This window comes from Epinephelus moara, chromosome 6 (genome assembly GCF_006386435.1).
Source record: "Epinephelus moara isolate mb chromosome 6, YSFRI_EMoa_1.0, whole genome shotgun sequence".
Taxonomy (NCBI): Eukaryota; Metazoa; Chordata; class Actinopteri; order Perciformes; family Serranidae; genus Epinephelus; species Epinephelus moara.
In genome coordinates, this window is record NC_065511.1 from 11479852 (window position 1) to 11505843 (window position 25992).

A 25992-nucleotide genomic window follows, 5' to 3' on the forward strand; every position below is an offset into this window, starting at 1 on the left:
CAATGTATTTAAGTGGTTTTATCAAATATGCACAGGTTGCAAAACTGATTTAAATACCATCAGCCCACTGTTACAATTGTCCCAATGTACAGGGCCTGTAATAAAGGGGACCAGGAAAATCACAGGTGTAAGTTAGTTATAACATTAACAATGGCACTGTTACATTCAGGTGTCCCTGTCAGCCAAGCCAATGAGCCAGCATGCCCATAACCAGGGCCTGGCACACACTTAAATGGAATGCAGCCATTATTAACATTATAAGTTATGCCTGTGCTTTCGATGGAGCCCTGAAACTGACAAAAGGTAGTGAAAGGTTATCGGACACGTCACAACTATAAATGCTATAAGTTTAAAAACAATCATTTTTTAAATAACTAAACATAGGTTAAGAAAATACATAAAGCTTTATATCATCACAGGGAACCTGTCATCTCCATCCTGGTTACGAAAGCTCAGAAATGGCTGTATTTTGTAAGGAAGACAGTTAAGACAGCTAAATTTCCCCGCTAAGTTTTAGCCGACTTTAACAGAGGAGCAACAGAAAGCATCCTGACTGGAAACATTACAAATTGGCATTTAATCTGCCCGGCCCAGGATAGGAGGGCTCCGCAGCCGGCGAGTAAAACTGCCCAGAATATCGTTGGTACCCACTTACTGAGCGTCAGTGATAACAGTGAGATGAGGTGCCTACACAGAGCCCAAAGGATATTAAAAGACAATACCCACAGCCTGTTCACCCTACTGCTGTCTGGCAAGCGATACAGAAGTATCCGCTGTTGTACCACCAGACTACAGAGCAGCTTCTTTCCTCAGGTTGCAAGACTCCTCGACTCCACCCCATCCTCCATATTCCATCGTAAAAATGTTGGGGTTTTTTGCCGCAGCCAGTTTTTGCCCAAAAGAGGTTGAATTTTGGCATGAAGGTCAAGTGTGTGTATGTGTGAAGGTGTGTGAGTGTTCTATAAGTGGGAGGGGCCTATAACAAAAACTGCCAAATCAAACAGATTCACACAACAAGACCAAACTTTATAGAAATACACACACACACACAAACAGACACACACAGACACACACACACACACACACAAATAGACACACAGACAGATAGACAAGCACCAAACACCATTTTGCCACTTCCCCACGTCATAGCGAGTAGGGCCGCACAATATTTTTTACTGTCATTGCGGTGTCAGCTTGCGCAATAAACACATTGCGAAAGACTACGATATGGCGGTCAGGGATTTTTTGAGTTTGTTGAAAGACAATCTGTAGAATACTGCACTTTAAAATGTAACTTTTTTTCCTTTTTTATTGGCGCCTTTTGTGTTTATGTCAATGCTCAATTTGTTGTGAATGTATGTGAATGCATGAGTGAATGGGGTCGCAGCTATTTCGAATTCACGATTGATTTCTTGTGTAGTATACAGGGACAACAATTTGCATTTTGTTGTGCACCCTAGTAAAGTTGTAGTAAAACAATAAGTGAACCTTGACCCTTATACACTATATTTTAAACCAAGCAACATTTCCCATTTTACTTTCCACATTACCAATTAAGATGTGCGTGTGTCCATGTCGGTCCAGGGCACTGATTAGGCTAACATCCGCGCAGCAATCTGAGGACTGAGTGGCTAAATAGCTTACCTGAAAACACTGGTCGCTAACATAGCCCTTTCTAGCTACCTGCGGCATACTTACTTCATAGAGCAACACCAGCCAGTGCAGGTGAAGTTTCCTTTATCTGTCGATTGGCCTTTGGAAAAAGGCCCATATGCTGAGTTCACTAAACTCCAAATGTTCAGCATCTAATTAAGCAATTATCCTGCTAGAAGGTGTAACAAAGCTAAGACAGAGTCACAGACATGATAATCAAGCTCAGTTTGTAAACACCCACACTGCCATGAGTTGAGGTCTAATCTGTTCAAATAACTAATAATACCTGTGTATGTGAATCACCTCTCTATGGCCCCTCATCCCCCACCCATGGCCATGGGCTATGGCCACCTCCAGAACAGCTGCTAGTAGGGCTCTGTGCTGCATTTCTGCACTGTTTGCAGAATGTTAACAATTCATGTATCCTTCCAAAATGGAAGCATTGGTGGTAACTTTGTAGTTACATCAATAAAATGCCGAAGTTAGATACTTTTGCTGTGCTAGCATATTTGGAAGAGCTTATTAACACGTTATATCAGATACAACGTCTGCCTCCTTTTAAATTAGTGTTGTGTTGATATTGGCTTTGATTCAGTTGTAGAACTATCGTAGTTCTCTTCAACAAGTGGGAGATATTGGTGCTGTCAGAAATTCCCAATATATCTGATTTAAAATTACAACTACGAAGCTGACATGAACTGTTTTTCTGACGTGGTTGCTTATAATTATCTGAACAATATGGTGTGAGTATTTGTGCTTCGCTCAATGACTGCTCAAATACATTGCATTATATCCCAGTCTGGTATGTTAACCTGACTGTGGCAGTCAAAAACAAGTTAACTAAAGTTGTTTGATGGAGAGAATTGTAGGGCACCGACAAAAAAAGTTGCTGGGTACAGGAAAGCTTTGTATATTAATGACACTGACCCCCCCTCAACTCTGAATGTGAGGTAATGCCTTCTGAACAGCGCTATAGAACGTATTTGGTAAACAATATTGTATGTAAAGGATTTGTTTTTTTTTTTATGCAATCACTATAAACTTACAACATGAAATGTCCCTGTGCCTGAAGATTTCAATTACCTGTAACAACTTGTTCACATATTTTCCTGTATTACTGATGACTTATGAGGCATGTTGTGATCATTTTTATGCCTTCATGCTAGCGCCATTTTGTTTTCTGGTTGTCCGTCTGTCCGTCTCATTCTCGTGAACACGATATCTAAAGACAACACCTAAACACCTTGAGTAAATTTCTTTAAATTTAGCAGAAACGTCCACTTGGACTTAGGGATGAACTGATTAGATTTTGGTGGTCAAAGGTCACTGTGATCTTGCATCCATCTCATTCTTGTAAACGTGATATCTCAAGATGGCCTTAAGGGAGTTTCCTTTGGCACAAACGTCCACTCAAAGTCAACAATGAAGTGATTGCATTTTGGCGGTCAAAGGTCATCATGACCTCACAAAACATGTTTTTGGCCATAACTCAAGAATTCATATGCTAACTGACAATATTTCACACTGTCTCATAGATCTGAATAATCAAGTGACTGCATTTTAAATTCAAAAAGTCAAAGTTCAACTTAACTGTGACATTATAATGTTCTGCAGCAACACTTTTCTGTGCATTATTTAACACCATATCCCAGGAACAGAAGGGGAGGCACTTGGTCAACTACTGAAATGGTGACACTAATCTTGAGTGCCCATCCTTAAACTCTGCTGATTTTATAGATCTTCTGGGCTGCTGGGCTGAAGATGTGTATGAAGCATCCATGTTTTAGAATATGTAGCTTATTTACGCCAACATTCATATTTGAGGCATTGTCGGAGTAGACATGGATGTAAACTGCAACTTTAGTGGTTGGTGGCATACAACTGCGAGGCAGTAATTCTAGTTTTTACTGACCAACAAGTAAAAACACATTGTTCTTACTGTATTTATTGCCTTGACAGGTGAGACAAAGACATATTTTCTGCTCTGATGGAAATTTTAAGTTCTATTCTACTCTATTGAAAATGCTTGCTGACATTGAGACTCCCGTGCCCTTGCAAGCTGCCCTGTGAGCAGCAATAAAATTATATTTTACTGTTGTCAGACACTTAAGATAGTTTGACTTCAAAACAGCCATCTATAAATTTGGTTAGAGTAATAATCTGGACACTGTAAAATAATGTTATCCTATGACCGGTAGTTTGACCTCTGGAAATCCTGTACGATACAATTCCGCCATTAACTCCCTCTCTTTAAGGAGTGTAGTCAGAGGCCTGTAATGACTTTGCATAATGAGTTACATTCTCTTTTTTCATCGGGTCTGCTTTCTAAAAGATCTCTGCATTGTACAGGGGAGAGTGCTAGTCCCTTTTATCTCCAGAAAAAAACCCTTGTGGCTACAGTTTGATCAATTAAACTCCTGAAAGGGCCCCCCCTCCTTTCATTCCTCTGCCTGAGAGGAATATAAAGTTATCAGTCTTCCCAAGCGATATGAGGACGGAAATAAGTAGTTTGTCTATAAAAATGTCCAGGTACTTTATCAGCGTCCCAGTAGGCCCCGAGGCCCTGACACTGTTCAATGTGGCTCTCCTGTACTCCAGTCTCATGTGCTCTCCCTCCCTCTCGCCCTCCCTGTCTACCCCATCTCTGCCCGAGGCCCGCTCCTCGCTGGGTGGGGTGTACGCTGCCGGCCCTGCACCTCCAGTGGGATTGACTGGGGCCCGAGCCCCAAGTGAGGTTATCGATTTCAATCAGCGGCTTGGGAGATTGGAGCTGAATGATGCTGTAGACTTTAAACGGTGGTCAGCTGCACTGTTAGTTGTTTGGGGGGAAAATGCTGCAGGAGGAGGCACTTTGCTTTTGAAGGGAAGTCAGATAAACATACAAACAGAATTATATATAGAGTGAGAGATCTTAATCTTCCAGTTTTGAGCTTTACTGTATGTTAGTGGGTGTTTTTGGGCATAAAAGTGCCCAAATCAACCCAAGAAGTACAAAGATTGCAGACAGTAGGTTTCATAACGATGATTAGATGTAAGACTGAGCAATTTTTTTTCATTATCAAGTAATCTGCTGATTATTTTCTCAATTAAATGATGAATTGTTTGATTTGTAAAATGTCAGAGGTAAAAAATGTCCAAAAGTCCAAGTTTTCATATTCAAATAGCTTGTTTTGTCTGACCAACAGTCTAAAATTCTGGAATTTTTAGTTCAAGACTAACACAAAAACAGCAGATGTTCACATTTGAGAAGCTGGAACCACAGAACATCACAGAGCAACACTTTTGCCTAAAATGTGACATAAACAACAGACGCTCAAAATAGTTGCATATGAATTTTCTTGCCAATTGCCTAATCGATTGATGGACTAATAGTTGCAGCCTGAATTTGATGTAGTCTTTTAATGTTGAGGAGCTGTGTGTATGGGAAAAAGAACTGACTGAATACAGCTGGTTACATAATTTCTTTCCTAATTGCATTCAATATAAAGCGATGCATATACTGTATATAAAGAAATTGACAGTAAATGTTAGTTGCATAATCTGGGGGAAGGAGTGGGAGTCTAAGCAATTAATGCTCTTCAATAGTGCATTGGGTATTTTTCTTGTTGAGTAGATACTGAGAAGAGTGAAGTGACAACTTTTTGTTCCATCATCGTTCACAGGAAAGCACAGGCATAGAGAAAAGACTGATAAAGTTCCTGTTTTGCTTAAAGAGGGAAGTTAGTTCACACAATGAGAGCGCCGCTGTTTTTCTGCTCTCAGAAGCATTTGCATCAAGGCCAGGAGATTAAACGTGTGGGTTGGGAACTGGAGAGAGTGTGTTGTCTCGCTTGGGGCCCCCGATGCCAGAGTTCTAGCTTTCATCGCACTGGGTGAAAGATTTCTCCTGGACGTTTCACTCTCCGTGGCTACAGGTGGGTGGTTCACATGCTGTAGGTGGCAGCCACTGTGGATTTCATGCAAAAGTACAGAGGAGGTGGCTGTGGGCAAATTGTTTCACAATTGCCAATGTTCAATACTGTTGCACTGAGATGCTGAATCCCACACTCTATAAACTCATGTGTGTAGTTAGATGGTATTTGGAGTGTTATGGTAATGTTTAAAATCGTAGGTGTTTGTGTTTTTCTAATGTCGATATTTATAATGTCAATTTTTAGACATTATGAAGAACCAATGGAGGAAGAGCATATTCAGTGGGGTCCTGAATACTGCTGTGTGTCAGTTTTTAAAAGTTAAATGATGTCTGACATGTAGAGCTGAAAAAAGAATGTGCAGCTATTTTGATTATTGTAATTGCTTCAGCCTTTTTTCAAGCGAAAATTAAAAAACAGTAGCGGATTCCAGCTTCTTAGATGTGAGAATTTAATGTTTTTCTTCATATATGATAGTAAATTGAATCTCTTTGGCTCTTGGACTGCTGGTTGGACAAAACCAGCTGTTTTAATATGTCACGTTGGGCATTTTTTCCACATTTTGTGGCTTTTATAGACAATAAGAAAAATAAATTAACCACAAAATCAGCAGATGAGTGCAAAATGAAATAATCATTAGTTGCAGCTCTGCTGACATACTTTTTTTCACTGAGGGATGTTTATGTGCATCAGTGTTGTGGAAGGCTTTCATTAGGCGGCCACACTGCTTTTACTCCTAAAACACACTAACATCATTCTACAATGCAGGAATGTGGGTTAAGACTGACATAGTGTCCTAAAACATACATTATTAACATGGATCTGTGAAAAGATTAGTTAATACATCTAATAATTTGAAAACCAGTCAGTCATTTTCTCCTTTATCTTCCTTTTAAAGGCTCCATGTTCAGAGCGGTTGTGCTGGTGCTTGCCTGCCTGCTGCAGAGGAAACTAGTGACCACAGAGGGGCATCGTGGGACCAACCGCCATGTCTTCTATGCAGTGCAAATGGACGGAGGCATCAAAGCCGCCAGAGCTCTAGCGGACCAGCACGGGCTGGAGTTCATACAACGGGTCAGTGCATGTTTAAAACCCCTGTTGCTGTCTCCACATATGAGCCTGCAGTTTACATTTGCTAAATCTGGTTCCTGAGATTTTTTTTTTTGAAGAGCTGCCAAAGTGCTGACTTCACTTTCCTATTTGAGGGATATCTGACTTTCATCAAATTACAGCAGCGTTTCTGAATATTTCCTATCTGATCAAAGACACATACAGTAGGCCGTCCACAGAGAGTGACACACACATATGAAAAGACACATAGAAAGGAACACACGCACACATATGCACACACCTTAGTTTACGCACGTGCAAAATTCCTATATGTGGAATCGGCTGCAGTTGAATGTCTTTGGAGATGATTGGGTCTTTACCTATTTGCCTGAGTTTTAATCTGTCATGCTGAAATCTTTCCATTTGTCAGAAGACTAGATGTGATTTATCCACATCAATACTTTAAAGGTTACTTTGGTTGTTGAGCCTGAAAGTGTGTCAGCTCCCTCAAAAAATGTTCTCGGCTGCAATAAAAAATAAGGGCTCGGAGCAGGTCTTGGATAGGTGGAATACAGTCCTCTTTTTTTTTTTGTAGGAGCGAGTTCAAAGAGGCTGTTCAAGGGCATAACATATTTTGAAATGAACTTCTTCTGATTCTCTTTTATGAAAGGTTCACAGTCAGAAAGATTTAAAAGGTAAGAGCCCTCGTGAATTGACATCCGTTCCTGCTGTGCTCTGCTACATTCAGGATTTTTAAAAAGGGATTCTTTTATTTAAGTTCTTCTTTTCAAAGAATCAACACGGATTCTTGGGATAGAATGTACTATTTGATAACAAACACTGTGTAAGCAATCCATCATGGAAATTTCTGCTGGTAAAGCACCCAGATAGCGTAAGTGCCTGACCTTAAATACAGTGAGCATGATCCATCTTGATTTTTTTAGATATTATGTTTTTCATTTTCATAGTTGTGTTTATAATTGGTTATAGAAAGAGCCCTACAGGTGAGAAAAGCCCACATTACATCTCCCAAGAGTCCCCATAAAAGGTTTTAGTTTCACTTCATTCATTTAAAGTGTATTGCACTTTGTTCTTTGGCGGCAGATGCACATTTCAGCATCGATTTTGCTCACGGCAGACAATCAAAAAACTGTGATTTGAAGTTATTGATAAGTGATACAGGAGTTGTGTGTGTGTGTGTGTGTGTGTGTGTGTGTGTGTGTGTTTTGACATTATTGATAAGAGTTAGAAGGAGTGTCCGCTGGCCTGGTGTGAGGCTGTGTGCTGCGTTGGCCCTGGGGAGCGGGGACACAAGCTCATTTCAACCTTGGCCCTGCTGCCTATGCTGCTGCTGCTGCTGCTTGGATCATGAATAAAACATTTCTTTGACCTTTATCAGAAGTGTATTGGACAGTCCACCCCCGTCTCTGTCTTCCTCTCTGCCTGTCTCTCTCTCATTGTCCCTCATGTATGCGCACAAACACCTCTGCTTCTTCCTGCATTGTTTTCTGCTCTTTTATACACCACTGACAGTCCCACCGATGTACTTGTAATGACCAAAACAAAAGCAGAAACATCTTCCCATTTACGTGTGCATAAACACGGCGCTATGAAACACAAATTTGCAATAACTGTAGTTATTTCTGTAGTTTTTATGGCTTTACATTTGTGAAATGGTGCAAGAATCCTATGGCGTTGTAGAAATCAGTGAAAGGATGCTGCAGTGTGATTCTATAGTAATTCATTGTCAAGGATGTGTAGTCAGTATGTTTGTGTTAATGAGGTGTCCAGGTCTATCCTGAGAAAAGCCTCAGACAACCCCCACTTTCACGATCCCCCCAGGTCCAATCTGCTGACGGGCTTCTTCTACCTGTCTGTCGCCAGAGGCTGATGCTAAATGTCACTGACACTAAATCGCCTTTGTTAAGTCAAATATTGTCAATATCGTAATATCAAGAAGAAGCCAGTGCTTGACAATTTGCTGTGATATATATATTTTTTAAAAACACTGAAGTGGAATGAAAAGTCTGTCAAGCCCTACGCCAGCTTGGGAGGATTGTGATGTCTGCTGGCATTCCAGTGGTAATGCCGCATGAGTGGAATGGGAATCAAATGTCTCCACGCTGGCACTCAACATATTGTTGGTCTCTTTGATTTAGTGTACAGCATCCAGGAAAATGTCATCTCATCTCTCCATTGTGCAGACTTGACATATCCATTTTGCAACTGTAAAATACAAAGAAAAACAAAGCAAAATACCCACGATGATGTCTTTATGCCGTACGGGCAGATTTACTCTGATCCACTGCAGTTCCTTTCTGCAGGTGCCTCTTTTGGTAGCAGACGCATTGAAGCATTTCCTGTCAGTCTTTATGATTTTTAAATGTGCCAAAGAGATGAAGTTTATCTATCCACATTTGTCTTTCACTTGTCTCACACCTTGCTCATTTAGACATGTTTAAAGACAGCTTGTAGTTTGTCAGCATTCCTTTTAAATCGGTCGGCTCATTTCCAATGATGCAGTGAAATGTAGCAAAATTTAAATAAAGAAACAAACATAGGCAGTCGACCCAGGGATATCTTGCTTGTAATTATTACGGCTGTGTGGCAGTACTGACGTGGATTCAAAGATTACTGTCATACAATGGCGAGTCTCATCTCCAACCAAGGATGTGCTGGTTTAATGCAATCATTATGAGCCAGAGAGAAAGAGATGCTCTGACTAGGCAGGTAATGGCAGCCATTACAGGTGCAGGGTTTCACGCACAATGACAAAGAAAAAAAGAAATAACCTGATCGCGATCTAAAATAGATGATTTTCTGTTTCACTTTATGCCTGCACAGAACAACAGCACAGCGACTTGATATTACACGCTGATTAAAAAGAAGCCTCAGCTTGCAGGCTTACTGACAATACAGCCGACCTAGTTTTAAGTTACATCACATGATACTGCATTGTTTACAGGTATTATTTCTTGCTTACTTAAGAGTTTGCAAATCCGATTAAAGCCAGATTAGGTCTATGTGTTGCATTGTTTTTATTTTCGCTGAGATCACTGCTTCAAGAATTAAGTGTGTGTGTGTATGTGTGTGTGTGTGTGCCTATGTGTGTGCGTGCAGGGTTTTTGTCTTGAACTCTGACACCAGGAAGTCCCCGGTCTCCAACCAATGGTGAAAGGCCTCCCAGATTCCCCTTCTCTCCAGTGAGGTGGAATACTGCTGGCAGATTACCATATCATTACCATATCATTAGCATAACATTACCACAGCACAGCTTGGCTCGCTGTCTGCGGACGTGCTATCAGCTCATCGAGAGATTCAATCCCCAATCCGCTCCACGCTTCCCCCCACTTCCCCACCCCTCCCCTCCACTCCCCTCTCCTCCCTCTGTACTCACGAGGTGTGTTTTCCATCCAAGTAAAGCAGATGTAATTGAGGTAGAGCACTGGATTTACCGGCTAAATGAAATCACACAAACGCTCCACGATCAGCCGGGGCCGCTGTCGTACACATTCAGAGAGCTTCTTCTCTGAAACCTCGCAGCGCTGCACCCAATTCAGAATTTCTAATATCCTCTCAGAAATAGCCTCAGTCAGATGCTAAGCTATGTCAAGCCTTACTCTGGCTGGATTACTTCAGGCTGTTATGTTATGGCCAGGTGTGTGTGTGTGTGTGTGTGTGTGTGTGTGTCTGGTGAAAGGAAAAAGGCCAACGTGCCACCATCTCCTCCCTCGCCCCTTCCTCTCCCTTTTCTGTACCGTAGGGCACCCAGGGGTGCGAAAAGGGACACCAATCCTCTAATGGTTGGAAGAGAGGGCCCATTCCATTAGTCAGGGGGCCCAGAGTTCACCGCTGCTCCTCGGCGCGAGGAGGGCGGAGAGAGCGAAATGGAGGCAGGTGTTGGCCGGGGGCAACACAGAGGGCAACGCTGCACCAGCTGCATGCTGGGAAATGCAGCACTTTTTTTTTTCTCCCCCATCTCTACTCCTCTTCCTATTTCTATTTCCTCGCGCAAGTACAGATGCACACACCTTGTGCATATAGCATGCACAACACACACACACACACAGTCTGACTTCCTCTCACCCGCTTTTGTCCCCAAATTTAATTCATTCCAGTAAGCTTTTCTCCATTTTCCTTATCTCTTTTTCTCTCCCTCACACACTCATTCACTCACTCATTCACTCACGGCTATCTCCATCTCTTTCATTTTCGCTCTCTCTCTCTTTGCGTACCGCCGCCCCCCTCTTCCCCTCACTCCGTCCTCCCTCATGCCTCACTCTCATTTGTAAATGGAGAGAGGACTTGACTGAGGAATATGTGGAGAAGATGTGGTTTCCCTCCCAGGTGGGAAACTCTGGCGGGAGATGAAGAAGGAGAAGAAGAAGAAGAAGAAGAAGGGGGTGAGGAGGAGGAGGAGGAGGAGAGCAGAAATTATGCTACCACTCCCTCTCTTTCCCTTCCTCTCTCTCCCCGGGCTGAGATGATGTATGGCTGCAAAGGCCACATGTTGGCCGTGTGATGGATTAAAGCACTTTGTAGGAAAATTACTGAGAGCGCCTCAGCACACCCGAGTCTAGCCCTTAATAAAACTCTCTTCAATATTGAAATGGAGAGAGCGATAGGGAAAGAGAGAGAGATAAAGAAGATAAAGGAAGATGGTGGACAAGAGCAGCGAGTGGCGGTGGAAGCACACAAACACGCTCATACACAATGCTCTCATAGGTGATATGGAATATTGAGAAATATTGTAAAATTTCATGTTTCATAGCTTTGCTGTTGGATTTAACAACAAGTCTTTGCTCTGAATAGGTTTATAAAAAGAGCTTAGAGGGAAATAAGTGAAAGTAAAACAGATTTTATGAAGTTGTTGTTTATTATAAGCTTTGTGGATGAACTTTTACGACAAGTTTGTCAGTTACTGCTGCTGTAGAGTGTATCTTCTGCTCAGTGATTTCTATTTCTTCAGCGAAGTAAGAAGCTGAGAAAGTTTTGCAGAAAACACATACAGTCTAAACCTGTGTAATGTGACAGTGGACTCCAGTGCATGTCTGTTTTAATATTCAAATAGCAGATCACTGCAGATTGTTTTCATCTAAGGAGAATTATATTTCACGGTTGAATTAATTGTGAGTTTTTATGATTTCTGCTGCAGAGAGGGGATTTTATTTTGGTTGCTTAACTCCTAACTGAGTGGGACTCATGAAGGACAGAAATAAGTGAAGCAGGTTTGTAGCAACTTAGACTTGGAATGTAATAACTTAGTACCTGGGTGTAGAGTGCAGTAAGCCTGTTTATGTAATACTCAGCTAATTCCCACATATGTAATGACATCACATTGACACATTCACAGTACAGCACATTTTAAGCACCTGAATATATTATAAACTAATGGTATAGGAAAAGAGAATATTTTTGTATATTTATATGTCAGCATGAATTGACATCTAATCCAATAATCAATTCATTTCAGTTATTTTAAGCACATTTGTTGCTGCTTTTCTTTGTGGTATGCAATAGCAGATTAAATGTGTTTTGGTTTTGCCAAGAAAAAGTAGCAATTCAAAGGCATCCCCTTTGACATAAAGAAAAAACAAACTTTTTAGACATTTCACACACTGAACAATGAACCTATCAAGAAAATGATAAGCACAGTAATCAATATTGAAAATAGCTGTTGATAATAATAAGTTACACCCTTTGGCCACCAGTTCATGTAATATCTCATTTATTCATTGTAAGACTATGAAATGAGTCAGTTGATTTCACTCAGGCTACCCTCAGTGTCTGTAGGGAGCCTCAGTCCAGAGTTAATGCTGATGTGTTGTATTGATTGTATTCCACATAAGTATACATAATTTTTGATTACTGCATAGTTTTGGTATCTTTGAACCCTAAATTGTGTTTAGTAGAATTTAATTGAACTGGGGAACAATGACGGTTTTTGTCATGAATGGATTGGATGAAAGACCATTGTGGGCTCATCTTTCATAATCATTTCCCCATTCTGTTGTCATATGTGGGTGTCTACAGGTAATTTTTTTTTATTTCTAATATTTTTGGGGATTATTTTTCTCCATTTTGGTCTTTTCTTGTTAATTTATGTACTTCTGTAATCCAGGATTTTATCAGATTTGTTTTTGAGGATTTGTATGAGTGCCTAAGTGTGTTTTTGTTCACCTCAGAGCTGGGCAATTAATCAGATTTTATTTTCAATTACAATTTTGGCTTCCAGCAATTAGGAAAACAGGATAATCTAGTGAAAAGGGTTATTGTGCTGCAATGATGCTCTCTCATTTCTTGTGTTATAAATCGCACCATTTTCCTTTATAGCAGTGCACGTTCACTAAAAGCCCATACTGATACTCAGCCAGGCTGTGGCATGTTTAGTTTACGTCAAGCCTGTTTTTCAGTCGAATTATATTTAAAAAATCCACTTTTTTAAGTTCAGTAAATGCATGATGTATCCAAAGTCAATGAGTAACTGTATTAAATGATCGTGATCTCAGTACTGATCGAAATAGTTGTGGTTATGATTTTTGCCATAAGCGAGCAGCCCTAATTCACCACCTTACCACTGATGACACATCCCTTTTGGCTTTGTGGGGAAATAATCACAACTTTGGCAGAACTTGGAGGTTTAGTTACAACCTGTACGATCATCTGACTGGCCAAGTTTCTTGCCCAATTGGGTGTCTCTTTCGTGATGTTGCTACAGTCTTAAATATTAGCAATTAACTTGGTAAGCACAAAGATATAAAAGAAAATAGAATCTGTATGTAAGATTTATACTAAATAACTCAACACCCAATCCTAAACTAGTTATATCTCTCTTTAAAAAAACATAATTTTCTGTATGTGTCACTTTGATATGGATTGTAGTACCCTCCCTCCCATCTCCTGCATTTCCTGCCAATACTGTAACCAACAAGGCTTAACTGCTCACCCCATTTAGCCCCAAGCATCCCCCTCTATCACCCAGCCCTCCTCCTATCTCTCCTTTCTGCTTCTCCATATTTGGGGCTGCGGAGGCCACAGCCCCTGTAGGGCTGTTAGTATACACACCAGCTGCTATTTTCTCCATAGGGTGGGCTGCCTCACGTGGCTCTCACACACTGCTTCAATGACTCTTGATGTCTGTGTTTGTTTTTGTTTATCCTTCATGCTTTTCCCTTCCATGCCTCCCTCCATCTCTGTTGCTCTCTCCTCTTTCTGTCTGGCGGTTGGAGGCCGTCAGCAGCAGTGGGGCACGCGTCCTGTGGATGCTTCAGCACTGAGATGACTCAAAGTCCAACTCTGCTGAACTGCCATCAGATGCTGGAGTACAAATCGGGCTTTTAGTGTTTGCTTTTTGAACTATGCTGTTTATAATATTTTTGGCTGAGGTTGGTGAAAGCTCATAGTTTGTGTTAAAGTTACAATGGTCTGTAAATAATAATCTATAAATGATTATTGATATTGACTGATTGATATTGGTATAATAGCAGTAACCAGATGAGACCACTTGTTTACAATGACTAACTCTGTGGTGGCCCCATGTGTCAGTTACCTGATCAGAAAGTAATGGACCTCAAATTCAATATGATAGCTGTGGCAAATAAATTAATCTAATCACTATATCACAGCAATCCTTTCCCTGAACTGGAGAATTAGTATTTTGACTTAAGTACTTGACCTAAAACTTCAAATGGTTATGACATGGATGTATTTAATCACTGGAGTAATATGCTGTTAAAATAATTACTGGCAAATATATTTTTGCATCGGTGTTGGGCGAGGAAAGGAACTGAAATGGTTTACAGACTGTAACAATGCACTGTAATTTTAGTTTAAGCCGTTTTCTCACTTGTGCATGCCAGTTAAAGTAAACAGAAAATATAAAAACAGCTGAATAACGTTAGATGGCGCATGCTGTAACGTCACTTTCACATGTAGGCGAAGTTTTTATAGCTGCAGCTTGTTCTCTGGAGCTTTTTTCGGAAGCAGCTCAATTTATTTTCGACGCGCTGAGACACTTTTTGCAAATCTACGTATTTCTGTAACCCGTGATGTTGGTTATCAATGCATTACGCCACCCCTAAGCCATTGCGCAGATGTTGGATAACACGGGGCAACTTCCATGCTGTTTCAGTTTTCAGCCAGCTATCAGGAAATTGAATATCCTTTGTTTCACCAAGACTTGGCTAAGTCCTGGACAGGGCCATTCAGCCAGGTGCCTCTTTTTCTATTTGCCGATCTGAAAAAATAGAGGACTCTGATTAGTATACAAAGTTCTGCAATAGGACAAACCATGACGTTCCCCCCCAGTGACACGAGAGATAGAGACATAGAGCCAATCAGAGTCCAGAGCAGTTCCAGGACACTGCTATTGACATCACCGATGACATCCATGAATTCAGTGAGTTTGTGGTGGATTTAGTTTGTGAAACGACAGAAGCAACTGTACCCAAAATACAGTTTAAATCACTCCACAACCAGAAACCATGGAGAACCATCCAAAGACGAGGACAATTATAAAGCAGCAGCCTACAGTGTAAGAAAAGGCAAAAAGGGCTAAATTGCAATGCCTAAGTCGAAGGAGCTGATGGGATCACATTTAACTGGAGATGTATCCAGTATGGTTCCATGTGACAAATAAATGATTGATTGATCTGGAGTTCGATATTTGCCTATGTTAGTCCAATGTTCAGTGTCCTTTTTAGCTCTGTTTTGGTCTCCACCATCTCTAAAGGGAGGTTTCTGTCTCTTTCGCTGTTAAAGGCTCCACTATGTTCATAAGCTAGTCCCTAACTTGGTCTGTCTGGCATTCGGTGCAGTGCAGGTAGCTTTCCCTTTGATATTGTAAATTGAAGTTCAGTAAGACGTTCGGAAGAAGTCAGCAAGGTTATCAGTTTCAGCTCTGCTAACTCGTAACGGGCATTTGTCATCAATTTTAGTGTCATTTGGAGTAAAAAATTCATTGTTTACTTAAAAAAAAAAGAACACCATAGGTGTCACATCTGGGTACACATCAGTGCTAGACACACAGGCAACTTTAATGCAGAGGTGGGCAGAATTTCCAAAGATGATTTATAAAAGGAAAGAAGGAGCTACCAACAATTCTCACGGATCATCACAAGGCTTCGTATCAAGTCATGTTTTAAAGCTCTTTTAGCAAACAAAAAAAGAAATTGTCAGAAAATGAAAGGACACAAACATAAAAAATAAACAAAATATTAAAAAAAGACATTAAGGAACAAAAGACAGAACAAGTGGATCACAGTATCTGCAGCTCTTGTTGAGCTTGTGTGTTTCACAGTGCCTTAAATCTGCTTTTTTCCTTCAAGTGAGTTGTTTTGAATTGTGATGCTTGGGTCCTTCAATCATCTGCTGTGCAGTATGATAATCTGATTTGACAGTTGAAGAGGGAACGAAGGTATTTCTTATCCATAGGAATCAATAACAAACGGGTGAAGAGTGATAAGAAAACACGAAGAAAAATGTGGAAGAACAAAAGGAAATCTAGAGAAATCACTGATGCTTTGACTTCACATAACAAAAATACTACCTAACATAATAGCGATGTATCGTACTATGAAATCATTTGGCAACCATTCTTATCACCTGGCTCCTGTGATAAGCTTTTACAGTTAAATGAACGTCAAACACTTGCCTTAATAATTATCCAGTTTCATGACATTTTTTTTTAAATCAAGACTTATGATTGTTGAGATTGTCATTGTTTCAATGGCAAATAAAATTAAGCAGTTCTCAAAGAGTTTAATTAGAGCTTTTAGAGTCCTTAGTTTGTCAAGTGTCTCAGCTGGAGGAGAAACCAGCTGAGCTGTTCTCAACCTGTAAGTGGAGAGCAGCTCAAGGATTTTTTTTAGTTAAGGTAGATTTTGTATTTCTGTATTTCCTCTTTTGATTTATAATACTGTTTCTTTTGGTAATTACTGTTGGGGTGTCTTCGAAGAGTATGTCGTGTTCTGTTAACCTTTAGCTGTACTCAGGCATCACAGCACCCAGCAAAGCATACAGTGTGCCACAGTGAATTTCATACTGTAGCCGCACTTGTTCCTGAGGCTGCACATTAGGTAAAACAAAATAAAAAGCCACAATGGGATAATTAGAATTCAGTTCTTTAATTGATTAATCTATTATTCTTCCCTGTTTTCACTCTGACTTCCAACTCGCATAATTGCCAGTGATTTTTGGTTGGGGTCCAGAATTGTTAAGTCCAATATTTACTCCTTATGGGAGCTTTTTATCAGTTGTTCCTCTCAGCAGCAGTAGTAGTAGCCAGGACTGCAGCTGATCCAAGTCATTTTGTTTCCATATCATAATATACTGTGTACAGCATATTGAATGAGATGTTTCAGTTGTGTCGAAGAATCTCAAAAAGTTTCGTTTTTTCGCTTATTTTAATTAATACAAAGGACGATGGCACATTAAGTACCTTATCTGAAGTTAGAGGAAAATGTTGTGGTTATCATTCTATCAATACAGTTAATAGTTAAATAAGCAATTAGCAGTGTTGCCTTGCAGCAAGAATGTCCTGTGTTTGAATACACTGGCTGCTGGAGTCTTTCTGTGTGGAGTTTGTATGTTCTCCCCATGTCTGTGGCTTTCCACCTCCAGGTCCTAAGGCATGCAAGTCAGGTTATTTGGAGACTTTAATTGCACAAAAACGCATCTAGTACATTATGTTAATGCAATTAGTACATTGTCTGTCTGCGATATTTTTTGTATTACAAACACACAAGACAGACGGGGTTGTTTCCTCTGACATGGGGGCTAAAAAGGCATGCATGTTGGTTAGCTGGTAGTCTCTGCAGTCTTTATTAACAAAGGACAGGAGGTGATGTTAGGTTGATGTGAGGTCAGAATTGCAGTTTTATGCGGCAGCTTTTACAGTTCATCTTGCACATGAACTAAAAAAAAACCTCGGCAAACATGCACGTTGTTGATTGATTGGAATCTGAATCATCTTAATTTTACTCCTCTTTCCATTCAGTTACAAATGATAACTGAAAAGCTTAAAGTTTTGTCATTTCCATATATTGCGTTCTGGGATGTTTTTAGTAGCCTTTTCTTTTGCTTCTTTCAGCAGTGCTTTAAGCTTTAAAGGAACAGTGTGTAGGATTTAGTGGCATCTGCTGGTGAGGATTGCAGATTGCAACCAGCTGATACTTCTCCCATGTGCCAAGTGTGAACCCCCAGTAAGGGTTCCCTCAGTGCTCATTGTTCAGGAGGTTTTTATCGTAATCAGAATTATCTGCAGAGGTCTTCTCCTCTCCAAAAGAAACAGATAAGGGGGTGATTAAAAGCGGTAAAACACAGGATAAAGCCATTTCATGTTTCAAATCAGTCTTTTTCTAACACTGTTTGGTTCGTCACTGAGGGGCTGCTATCTATGGTGGCTGAACCAAAAATGTGAATGGCCCCATATAGAGCCAATGAATGCGTGTTCCCTTCTGGGCTACTGTAGTAACATGGCGGTGCAACACGGCGGATTCTGTAGACGAGGACCCACTCCCTGTGTAGATATGAGCAGCTCATTCTATGGTAGCAATGTTCTTATCAGGTGATTATACACTAAAGAAAACATATATTTTATTCCATCTCTGCCAACCTATATTGCCCTAAATCCTACATGCTGGACTTTTAAGCCCCCATTGCTTATAAGAGAGCTTTTGATGATCTAGACTTCTTTTTTAATTAAACTTATTTTTTTTAGTTTATTTAATAAAACTATGTTTTTGCTAAATTAATATACAAGCAAGACAAGAGTTATTAATGATGGTATATTAATACCTGTGAAATGGGACTTAAAGATTACAATCTTTGATTGAATTTACATTTCAGATAGCAGTAAATTGATATTCATGTATCATTAACATCCGTCAGTACCTAGGAATTTTGATTTCCTGCAGCAGCAGTCAAGCCCACATATTATCCTTTGAAAGCTTTGCAGCGCTCTCCTTACAGCAGCAGTACTGTTATGCTAATCCCCTCTTCATCAGTGCCTTGGACTAAGGTCATTAGTTGGAGAGATTCAGTTAAGCAATCAAGACCTTGAGAAGAGCATTTTCAATAGTCCTGTCTGTCAGCTTATACCTCTGTCTGGAGTCTGAAGGTCTAGTTGAATTGCGGTGTTGTCCTCAGTCCGAGAGGAGGGTGACAGGTCAGGGTGCTGTGTCTTCCTGTGTACAATATCAATGTCACAGACATCTTATTGTAGAAAAACCTGAGAAGGACTTTCAAGTGGTTAATATGTCTTTGAACTTGGATCACTGCAGTTAACCAATAATAAACAAGTAGCATGTGGGTGTTTAGTCTGAAATGCTAATTTATCAGGTTTTAATGAATTTTGATACAAAGTTCTGCAATAGGACAAACACAAATGGATTAGTCTTTGCTGTGGTAAGCACCAGGTGGCTCTTCATAAAGCTCTTTTCATTTTTGCTTGTGACTCCATAACTTATTACATATCTATTCATGTCTGCACACCTATTTCCCTCCAGACAGATTGTCTGCCTTGTTGAATTTTCAATAATTTTCATTCAATCTTCAACAAATGTTTCACACAACGAAGTTTGAGATTCCTCCCTGAAATAGTTTTTTAAATATTTGTTTTTAAATTTAAATACAACTTCCTGTAACCAGTTGCCACAGTCTTTTTTTTTGCCATTATTCCCAAATGCATTGTGAACCGAATCTAGTTGACATATGCACATAATAACTCCAGGGGATGTTACTCTTATATTTGGCACCACGGTAGCAAAGGAAATTTAGATGTCTGTAACGTAGTGGTCATGAGCAGTTTCATGTCAGTCAGAGCCCTAATATTCCCAGGATTTAGGTGGTCTAAAAAATCAGCATTATTTTCCATAACAATGTGTATTCTACAGATCAAATCAATTAAAATCTAAAAACACACACTCACACACCTTTCGATGCAACTTGCACACATCATCAGTGATATTACCAGTGGTTTTTGGGTATTTCAGGTCTTTTAACATCAGAAACCCTCACACAGGCCACCCAGCCAGGAGTAATCAGGCTCTGACTTGTGTCCAAGTAACTTGTGTGGTCCACAGCCACCTTGACACCTTCGCTTCGGCATGTGTGATCATCTTGACGGCTTGCCTGCTGAACACTCCTGTAATCCCAAGGAGCTTGAGTACCCTGTGGAGTGACTGGCTTGTAAAGCTTCTGCACCAGACTTTGATGGGCTCATACTGGGTCCTCCATCCGCTGCTTTGGCACTCGCCTGACAGCCCCTCATACTTGGCCCTCCTTCTATAAAAGGCCTCCTTCATCTGGTCTTCACAGGAAACAGTTAACTCCAGCAGGACCATTTGCGTTGTTTGAGGCACCAGGTCCATGTCTCATCTAGATGTGATCACTGGACTAGGAATCTAACCTGTCTCCCATGGGCAACCTTCTGTTCCAGGCCTGTGTTGCGGCAAGGAGCCTTCCTGCTGGACTTGACCAAGGTGATTGGACTGTCTCGCTGGTTGTTGCTACTTGCTATGAGAGATCCCTGTACTGATGACATCCACTATGACCCTCAGCACTTGTGGTGCTAGTGATAGGGCCCATCTCCCAGGGCCTTTGGGTATCAGCTTAGAATATGTTCCTAGGATCCTCTTCTTTGGCTCAGCAGGCACACTGGAGTTTCTGCCAAGCCCCAGCAGAATATGATAGATTGGCTGGGGATGGCGTCATCGACTGGTTAAATCAGGACTTTGATCTGGTGTGGCTCAACCCTCCAGAGCTCTGACCGCAAGAACACATGGTCCATTGCCTGCTTAGGTCCATGCCCCCTGTTGCTGCATCTGGACTGTATTCTCCAGAATAAATTAAAACTAAATCATTAATAAAATGGCCAGTTTACAGGATTTTGTTAACCTTGCTGGAGGCTTGCACCATCCAAAAGCTCTCTAGAGTTTACTATATTTCCATGAAATCTAACACAAGATGCTACAATCTGACAGGGTTAATACTATATTTTGTTTGATTTATCCGAATTAAAAACCAAAGACTATCAAACTAATAGCGATAAATATAAGAATGGCCACTGTTTATCAATATGATGCATCTACAAAATCTGGATCTTTCCCTTCTCACAGCTGAATATTTGTCTTAAAATACTTTAATTTAATGTGGATTCATTTGCGATGTATGTACAGATTATTATTTTTGGATTCATTCATTGTTTGATCTATAACATGTGAGAAAATGGTAAAAAAAACAACAACAACAACAACCGTATTCCTCAAATGCGTTTTGTCTGACCATTAGTCCAAAAAAAAGTTGAAATCTCTACTTCGTAGACACATACACACACACCAAACACTTGACAGTAGCATGCCACCTGCAGTAGCACTCTGTAGGATCCAGTATCTATACTGTTTATGGACCCTCTGTAAAGATCTACCTCTGACCGCAGGACATCCCAATTTATGTCAAGCTCACTTAGTTCATCGTGCAATGATTCAAGCATACAGTATCTATCTGTGTGTCTGAGTGTGTGTGTGTGTTTGAAAACTCTCATGATTAGTGTTCTCAGTGACTGGCTGGCTGATGGGGTTGATTTGTCCGACAGTGCTGTGTGTCAGGCAGGCTCAGCGTCCACACTGGAGAACATGAGTGAAGGAGCGGATAATTGATAGTGACAAGGCGCTCCCAGCCTTAATTGCTGCTGGTGAATTAGATTACCTTTTCAAAGTGCCTTCATTAGCAGAGGGAGAGCCATACCAATGGTCCCCTGATTGGCCTCATATTGTTTTGCTGTGAACCTGCTCTGGCAGGGCACGAGGATGTGGGTGTGTGTCTATTTGTGAGGGCGTGTGCGTGTTTGTTTTGGATTGAAATTGCTCACTAATTTTCATGTACAGCTGTAGTTTTAACTGTGTGTACGTTATGCACAGCCAGTGTCAATAATGTCAAGTTGTCAAAGTGACACATTTAGCAGGAAGTGTTTCTCTGTTTTTATGGGTCGCTGACTGCTATTACAATTTTAAAGGGTTGGTTCACACAAATTACAAAAGACAGATTGTCTCACTTAGCTGCAGTGCTACCTGGCCAAATAGTTATGGTTATATTTTCTGACATTTGAGATATCTGCCTCTAGATTTCTGCTCCCACTTCAGTGGGTGTGAATGAAAAACTGCAATTAAAGGATTCAAATGCAATATGTCCTTCACAATATAATGTATATGGACTTGATTGTCCATACCGTACTTGAACAACTTCCTATTGAAAAAATAATCCATATAGAAACTGCTGATGGTGAGATCTGAAGACTAAAGTGCAGTTAAAGGCTGGACACAGGAGATGCGGCTGTGGCTCAGCAGGTAGAGCAGATCGTCAGCTAATCGTTGGGTTTTCCTCTCATATCACAGAACGAGACAGTGAACCCCGAGCTGCTCCGGATGGTTAGACCAGTGTGTGTGTGTGTGTGTGTGTGTGTGTGTGAATGAGTACTATAAAGAGCTCTGGATAAAAGCGCTGTATAATTATAGTCCATTTACCATCACTTAAAGAGCTTTATTATCTTGGTTAAACAAAACTCTTCAGCCAGCATGGCTTTTAACTTGAACTGAGCCTTAAACTGTTACCTGAAGCTGGCATGCACCTGGGTCTTTAAAAAAGGCCCAAGTGAACATTAGTGGTGCTGCCAAATTTGAGACACAAACACATGCTGAGATACCTTGTTTTTTTTCTTTTTGCCATTCTGGCCATTAGCTTGCCAGGCTACTTAAAACACACGAGGCTGACAGAGAAAAGGGGGAGATATTTCTTAGTAAATTAGACAATAACTTAATACTGACTCTAACTAGATCTAACTACTATAACTAGACATTAGGCAACAGGTAAAGTCAAGAATTTGGATAGGACTTCCCACTGGTGTGGACAGGAGCGAGAGAAACCACCCAGCTTGGCTCCCTATCTGCTCACAGCCACAGACACACATCAGCACCATGGAGAGCTCCACAGTGCGCGGTGCCAAGGAGCAACACAATGCTGTTGAGTTAAAATGACTTTCTTAGATGCTGTGGCCACTTCAGATGAAATTCCTTTAACCTGCATTGTATTAATGTGGCAGAAGTTTCTTAGAAATATATCCCAAAGCCTGGACCAATGGCACCAAAGCTGTCTGTGTTGCGAAACACCAGTCAAGACCCATGGGGGAAAAAGCAAATCATAAATTTGGGTGAAGCAACCTTTGATTTTGCCACAATTTTGGTTATGCTTGTTCCAATCTTATATGTAGTCTTCAAATCTCCAGTTTTATCTTCTCACTTCTGGGAGAATGGCGGTAAGAAATAGAAAATATCAAAGTGTTTCTTAATTGATTCCAAGAGGGAGTTTATTTTTTCTTTGCTGTTTTTTTCCTAGTGAGATCAAAGGTTAAGGTTAGTTACAGCACCCATGGGGCTGGTAGGGACTTCAGCAAGAGGGATCTTGGTTGTGTAAATGCTTGAAAACTCAGTTCTCCAGTTGAAGAGAAGTTTCTATGACCCTGGTGCCAGTACAAGAAATAAACACCCTAAAAGCTAAGGGAAGAGAGAGAGGGGGGGTTTTGCAGAGAGCATGCAGTGAAAGTGGAGAGGAGTTATCATTCCATGCAGAGACGGTGACATGAGCATCTTAAAAAAAGAGAGAGGGGAAAAAAAACACTTTCTGCCCAAACCCAAAAGTCCAAAACCTTACCCCCTCTCCATCCCCTGCAGCACCAGTTTCATCTCCAGCCATCCTTCCTCATCCCATTTCCATATCTGTCTCCAGTCACTGCTCCATCACCAGCCCCCAGTGCCCCCCTATCCCAAAAACCCTATGGCATCCCCATCCCTGTCTCGGGCTTCATCCCTGCCCCAGCCAGCCTGCAGCTCCCCCGCTGAGTTAAATGGAGTGTGCCGGCGTCAGGGGAGTCGCGTGTGCTCAGTTCAGCTCAGCTCAGCTGGGCTGCCAGCGTTCTAAACTTACTGTGTGATTATTGTCAGAGCGAGACTCCTCCACCCAGGAGGTCTGCGCTGATGGGTACGATGTCACCGGGTACAGCCAGCCATGGAGGGTGGGATGAGAGAGCAAAGGAGGGATAGAAACCAGGGTGAGGAAAGGACATGGGGAAGGAAGAGAAAAAACTGTTGGTGGGGGTGATGGAGAAAAGTAGCAGTGGTTCAAGGGAGAAAGACGAGAAAAAGATGGAGGAAGGGGAACGAGCAGGAGGGCAGAGAATCATCAAAGGAAGGAAAAAGCCAAGCTGAGCAAGGAAAGACTGATGTGTACCTATCTCAGCAGACAAAGACAAGGGAAGACACACAGAGAGTGATATAAAGAGGGAGAAGCAGAAGAATAATGTGCCGGGAGAAGAAAGAGAGGCAGCAGGGAAATCAGCAGAGGAGAGAGAAAAGAGGGAGAGACAGGGAGGGTGAGTAGAAAAGAAAGGCAAAGAGAGAAATTAGAGAGAAAATTTTCAAGCGAGTGATGTGTGCTGTGATTGTTTTCTCTCTCTCTTTCTCTCTCTCTCGCTCTAAACGGTCGGGATGTGGCCTGTATCTGCCGGCAAGAAGGAACTCAATTTGGGACAATTTACTCTGCAGTCTCAGCCCTGATGCACCTCAGGGACAGAGAATAGAGAGAATGAATGTGAAGGGAGATAGAATCAGCAAGCCACACACACACACACACACACACATGCACACACACACAACGCGCGCCTTGCACACAATTGCCGGCGAGTAGATTTCACTTAGTTAGTTCTAACTCTCCCAGGCGGTCAATACGATTTGAGTTTATAAGGCTTGGAAATGAAAAGCCCAGGATAAGGTTAGATAAACTGTGTGCTATTTGATTTCGGCCCACCTCTCGCAGAAAAACCCACACAAGACAGATGGCCGGAGGGGATACGCTGATATCATGTTGTGCAAAGGGTCATATGGGTGATTAAGGCTGAATGCGTTATGTGCTTTGACCCTCACACTGTATGCGTACTGGTCTCTCTGTAATGATGAAAACACTTGTATGATTTTCCAAGCGTCTTTTGCATTCTTATCATATCCTTAGCTTTGGAGGGCACAATCTTTCTAACAAATTCTTAAATAAAAGGCACTCAACAGAGCACATGTTCTGTAACCCTTTATGTCCTGAAGGTGACCACAACATTTGTTTCTATGCTGACAGGTTGGCAGCCTGGAGGATGTGTACACCCTTAGAGACAGCAGGGGGCGCCCTGATAGAGCCACCTTTGAGAACAGTCTTTCAAACACAGGAGGGGTAAGTATTTTAACTGTTCCTTTGAATAAACTCCACTATATAAAATACCCATCACACGTTAGGATCTAAAGAGGGGGCTCAAGCTGCAGGTTCCCAAAAGAAGCCGCTCTGAGGTTGTTGTTTTTTTTGGCCTGACTCGCACTGTCTGTGTAACACAGCGGGAAATGGATTTGTAACTACAGCAAATCAGAGCGTTCAGCTACTTAGACGTGACTGTTTGATACATTTAACACGGCCACGTCAAGGTGAATTCACACTCTGGCATCGGTTCTGATTTTACACAGCATGTATATGCAAATGGAAGTTCATTTGGCTGGCGTTGCTGTTTTAATCAGGGTCTAGTGTTGATTAGCGAGAAGGATGAAAAAAAAGAAACAGAGCCATGTGGTGAGTAATGGCTGAAAGTTGTTTACCCTGCTTGTGTAGCTTGTGTGCCTGTTCCATCCGATATCACTTTGCCCCCCCCTCCCTTCCTCGCCACCTTCAACAAGCCGTTCTGCATCACCCTCGGAGTGCACAATGCAGCCTCCTCACAGGGCTTCGGTTGCCAGGGAAACCGTCACCCACGGAGACATCCCATGACAGCACAGGGTGAGGGAGGAGGGACGGGAGGGAGGGTAGGAGATGCGGCTTCGGCCCTGTCCGTTCTCCAGGGTGCACCAGACCTTTAGCCCTTCCCCAACACACTGCCCCTTCAGCGACACACACAAACAAAGCAATGGTGCATTCATACACACACGCAGGCACCAAAACACACAAGTAATAGCAAGTGAAAGAAATGGACAGAGAGTAAAAGTGAGAGAAGATTCCCAACTTTGTGATTCAGAGTTATCATCTGAATCAGTGTGCGTGTGATTAATTGAAGTAATTTATGCACAATCTCCAGTGACTCCATGTATGGTTCATGATTTCATTAAACTGTAACTTTAATTACTTTTCTACCATCGTAACTTTTGGTGAAAATGAATTTGCACCCCCAAAATGTCCCACATTTCGTAATGAGTCTTAAAATTAATGGATTGCACAAATAATGTTTTGGGATAATGAACAATTGCATACTTAGACGTTGCATCTCCTAAGCGGGTGCTGTTGCATCCTTAAATGCCTTGTA

At 41.4% G+C, this 25992-nt stretch overlaps 1 protein-coding gene across 1 annotated transcript in view; it reads left to right on the forward strand.

Moving 5' to 3' along the window:
* LOC126392328 (proprotein convertase subtilisin/kexin type 4-like) overlaps positions 1–25992 on the forward strand; it is a 227053-nt gene that overhangs the window by 1621 nt on the left and 199440 nt on the right. The window contains 2 exon segments of the mRNA XM_050047662.1: positions 6463–6638; positions 24789–24881. Of these exon segments, the coding sequence (XP_049903619.1) occupies positions 6463–6638; positions 24789–24881 (269 nt within the window).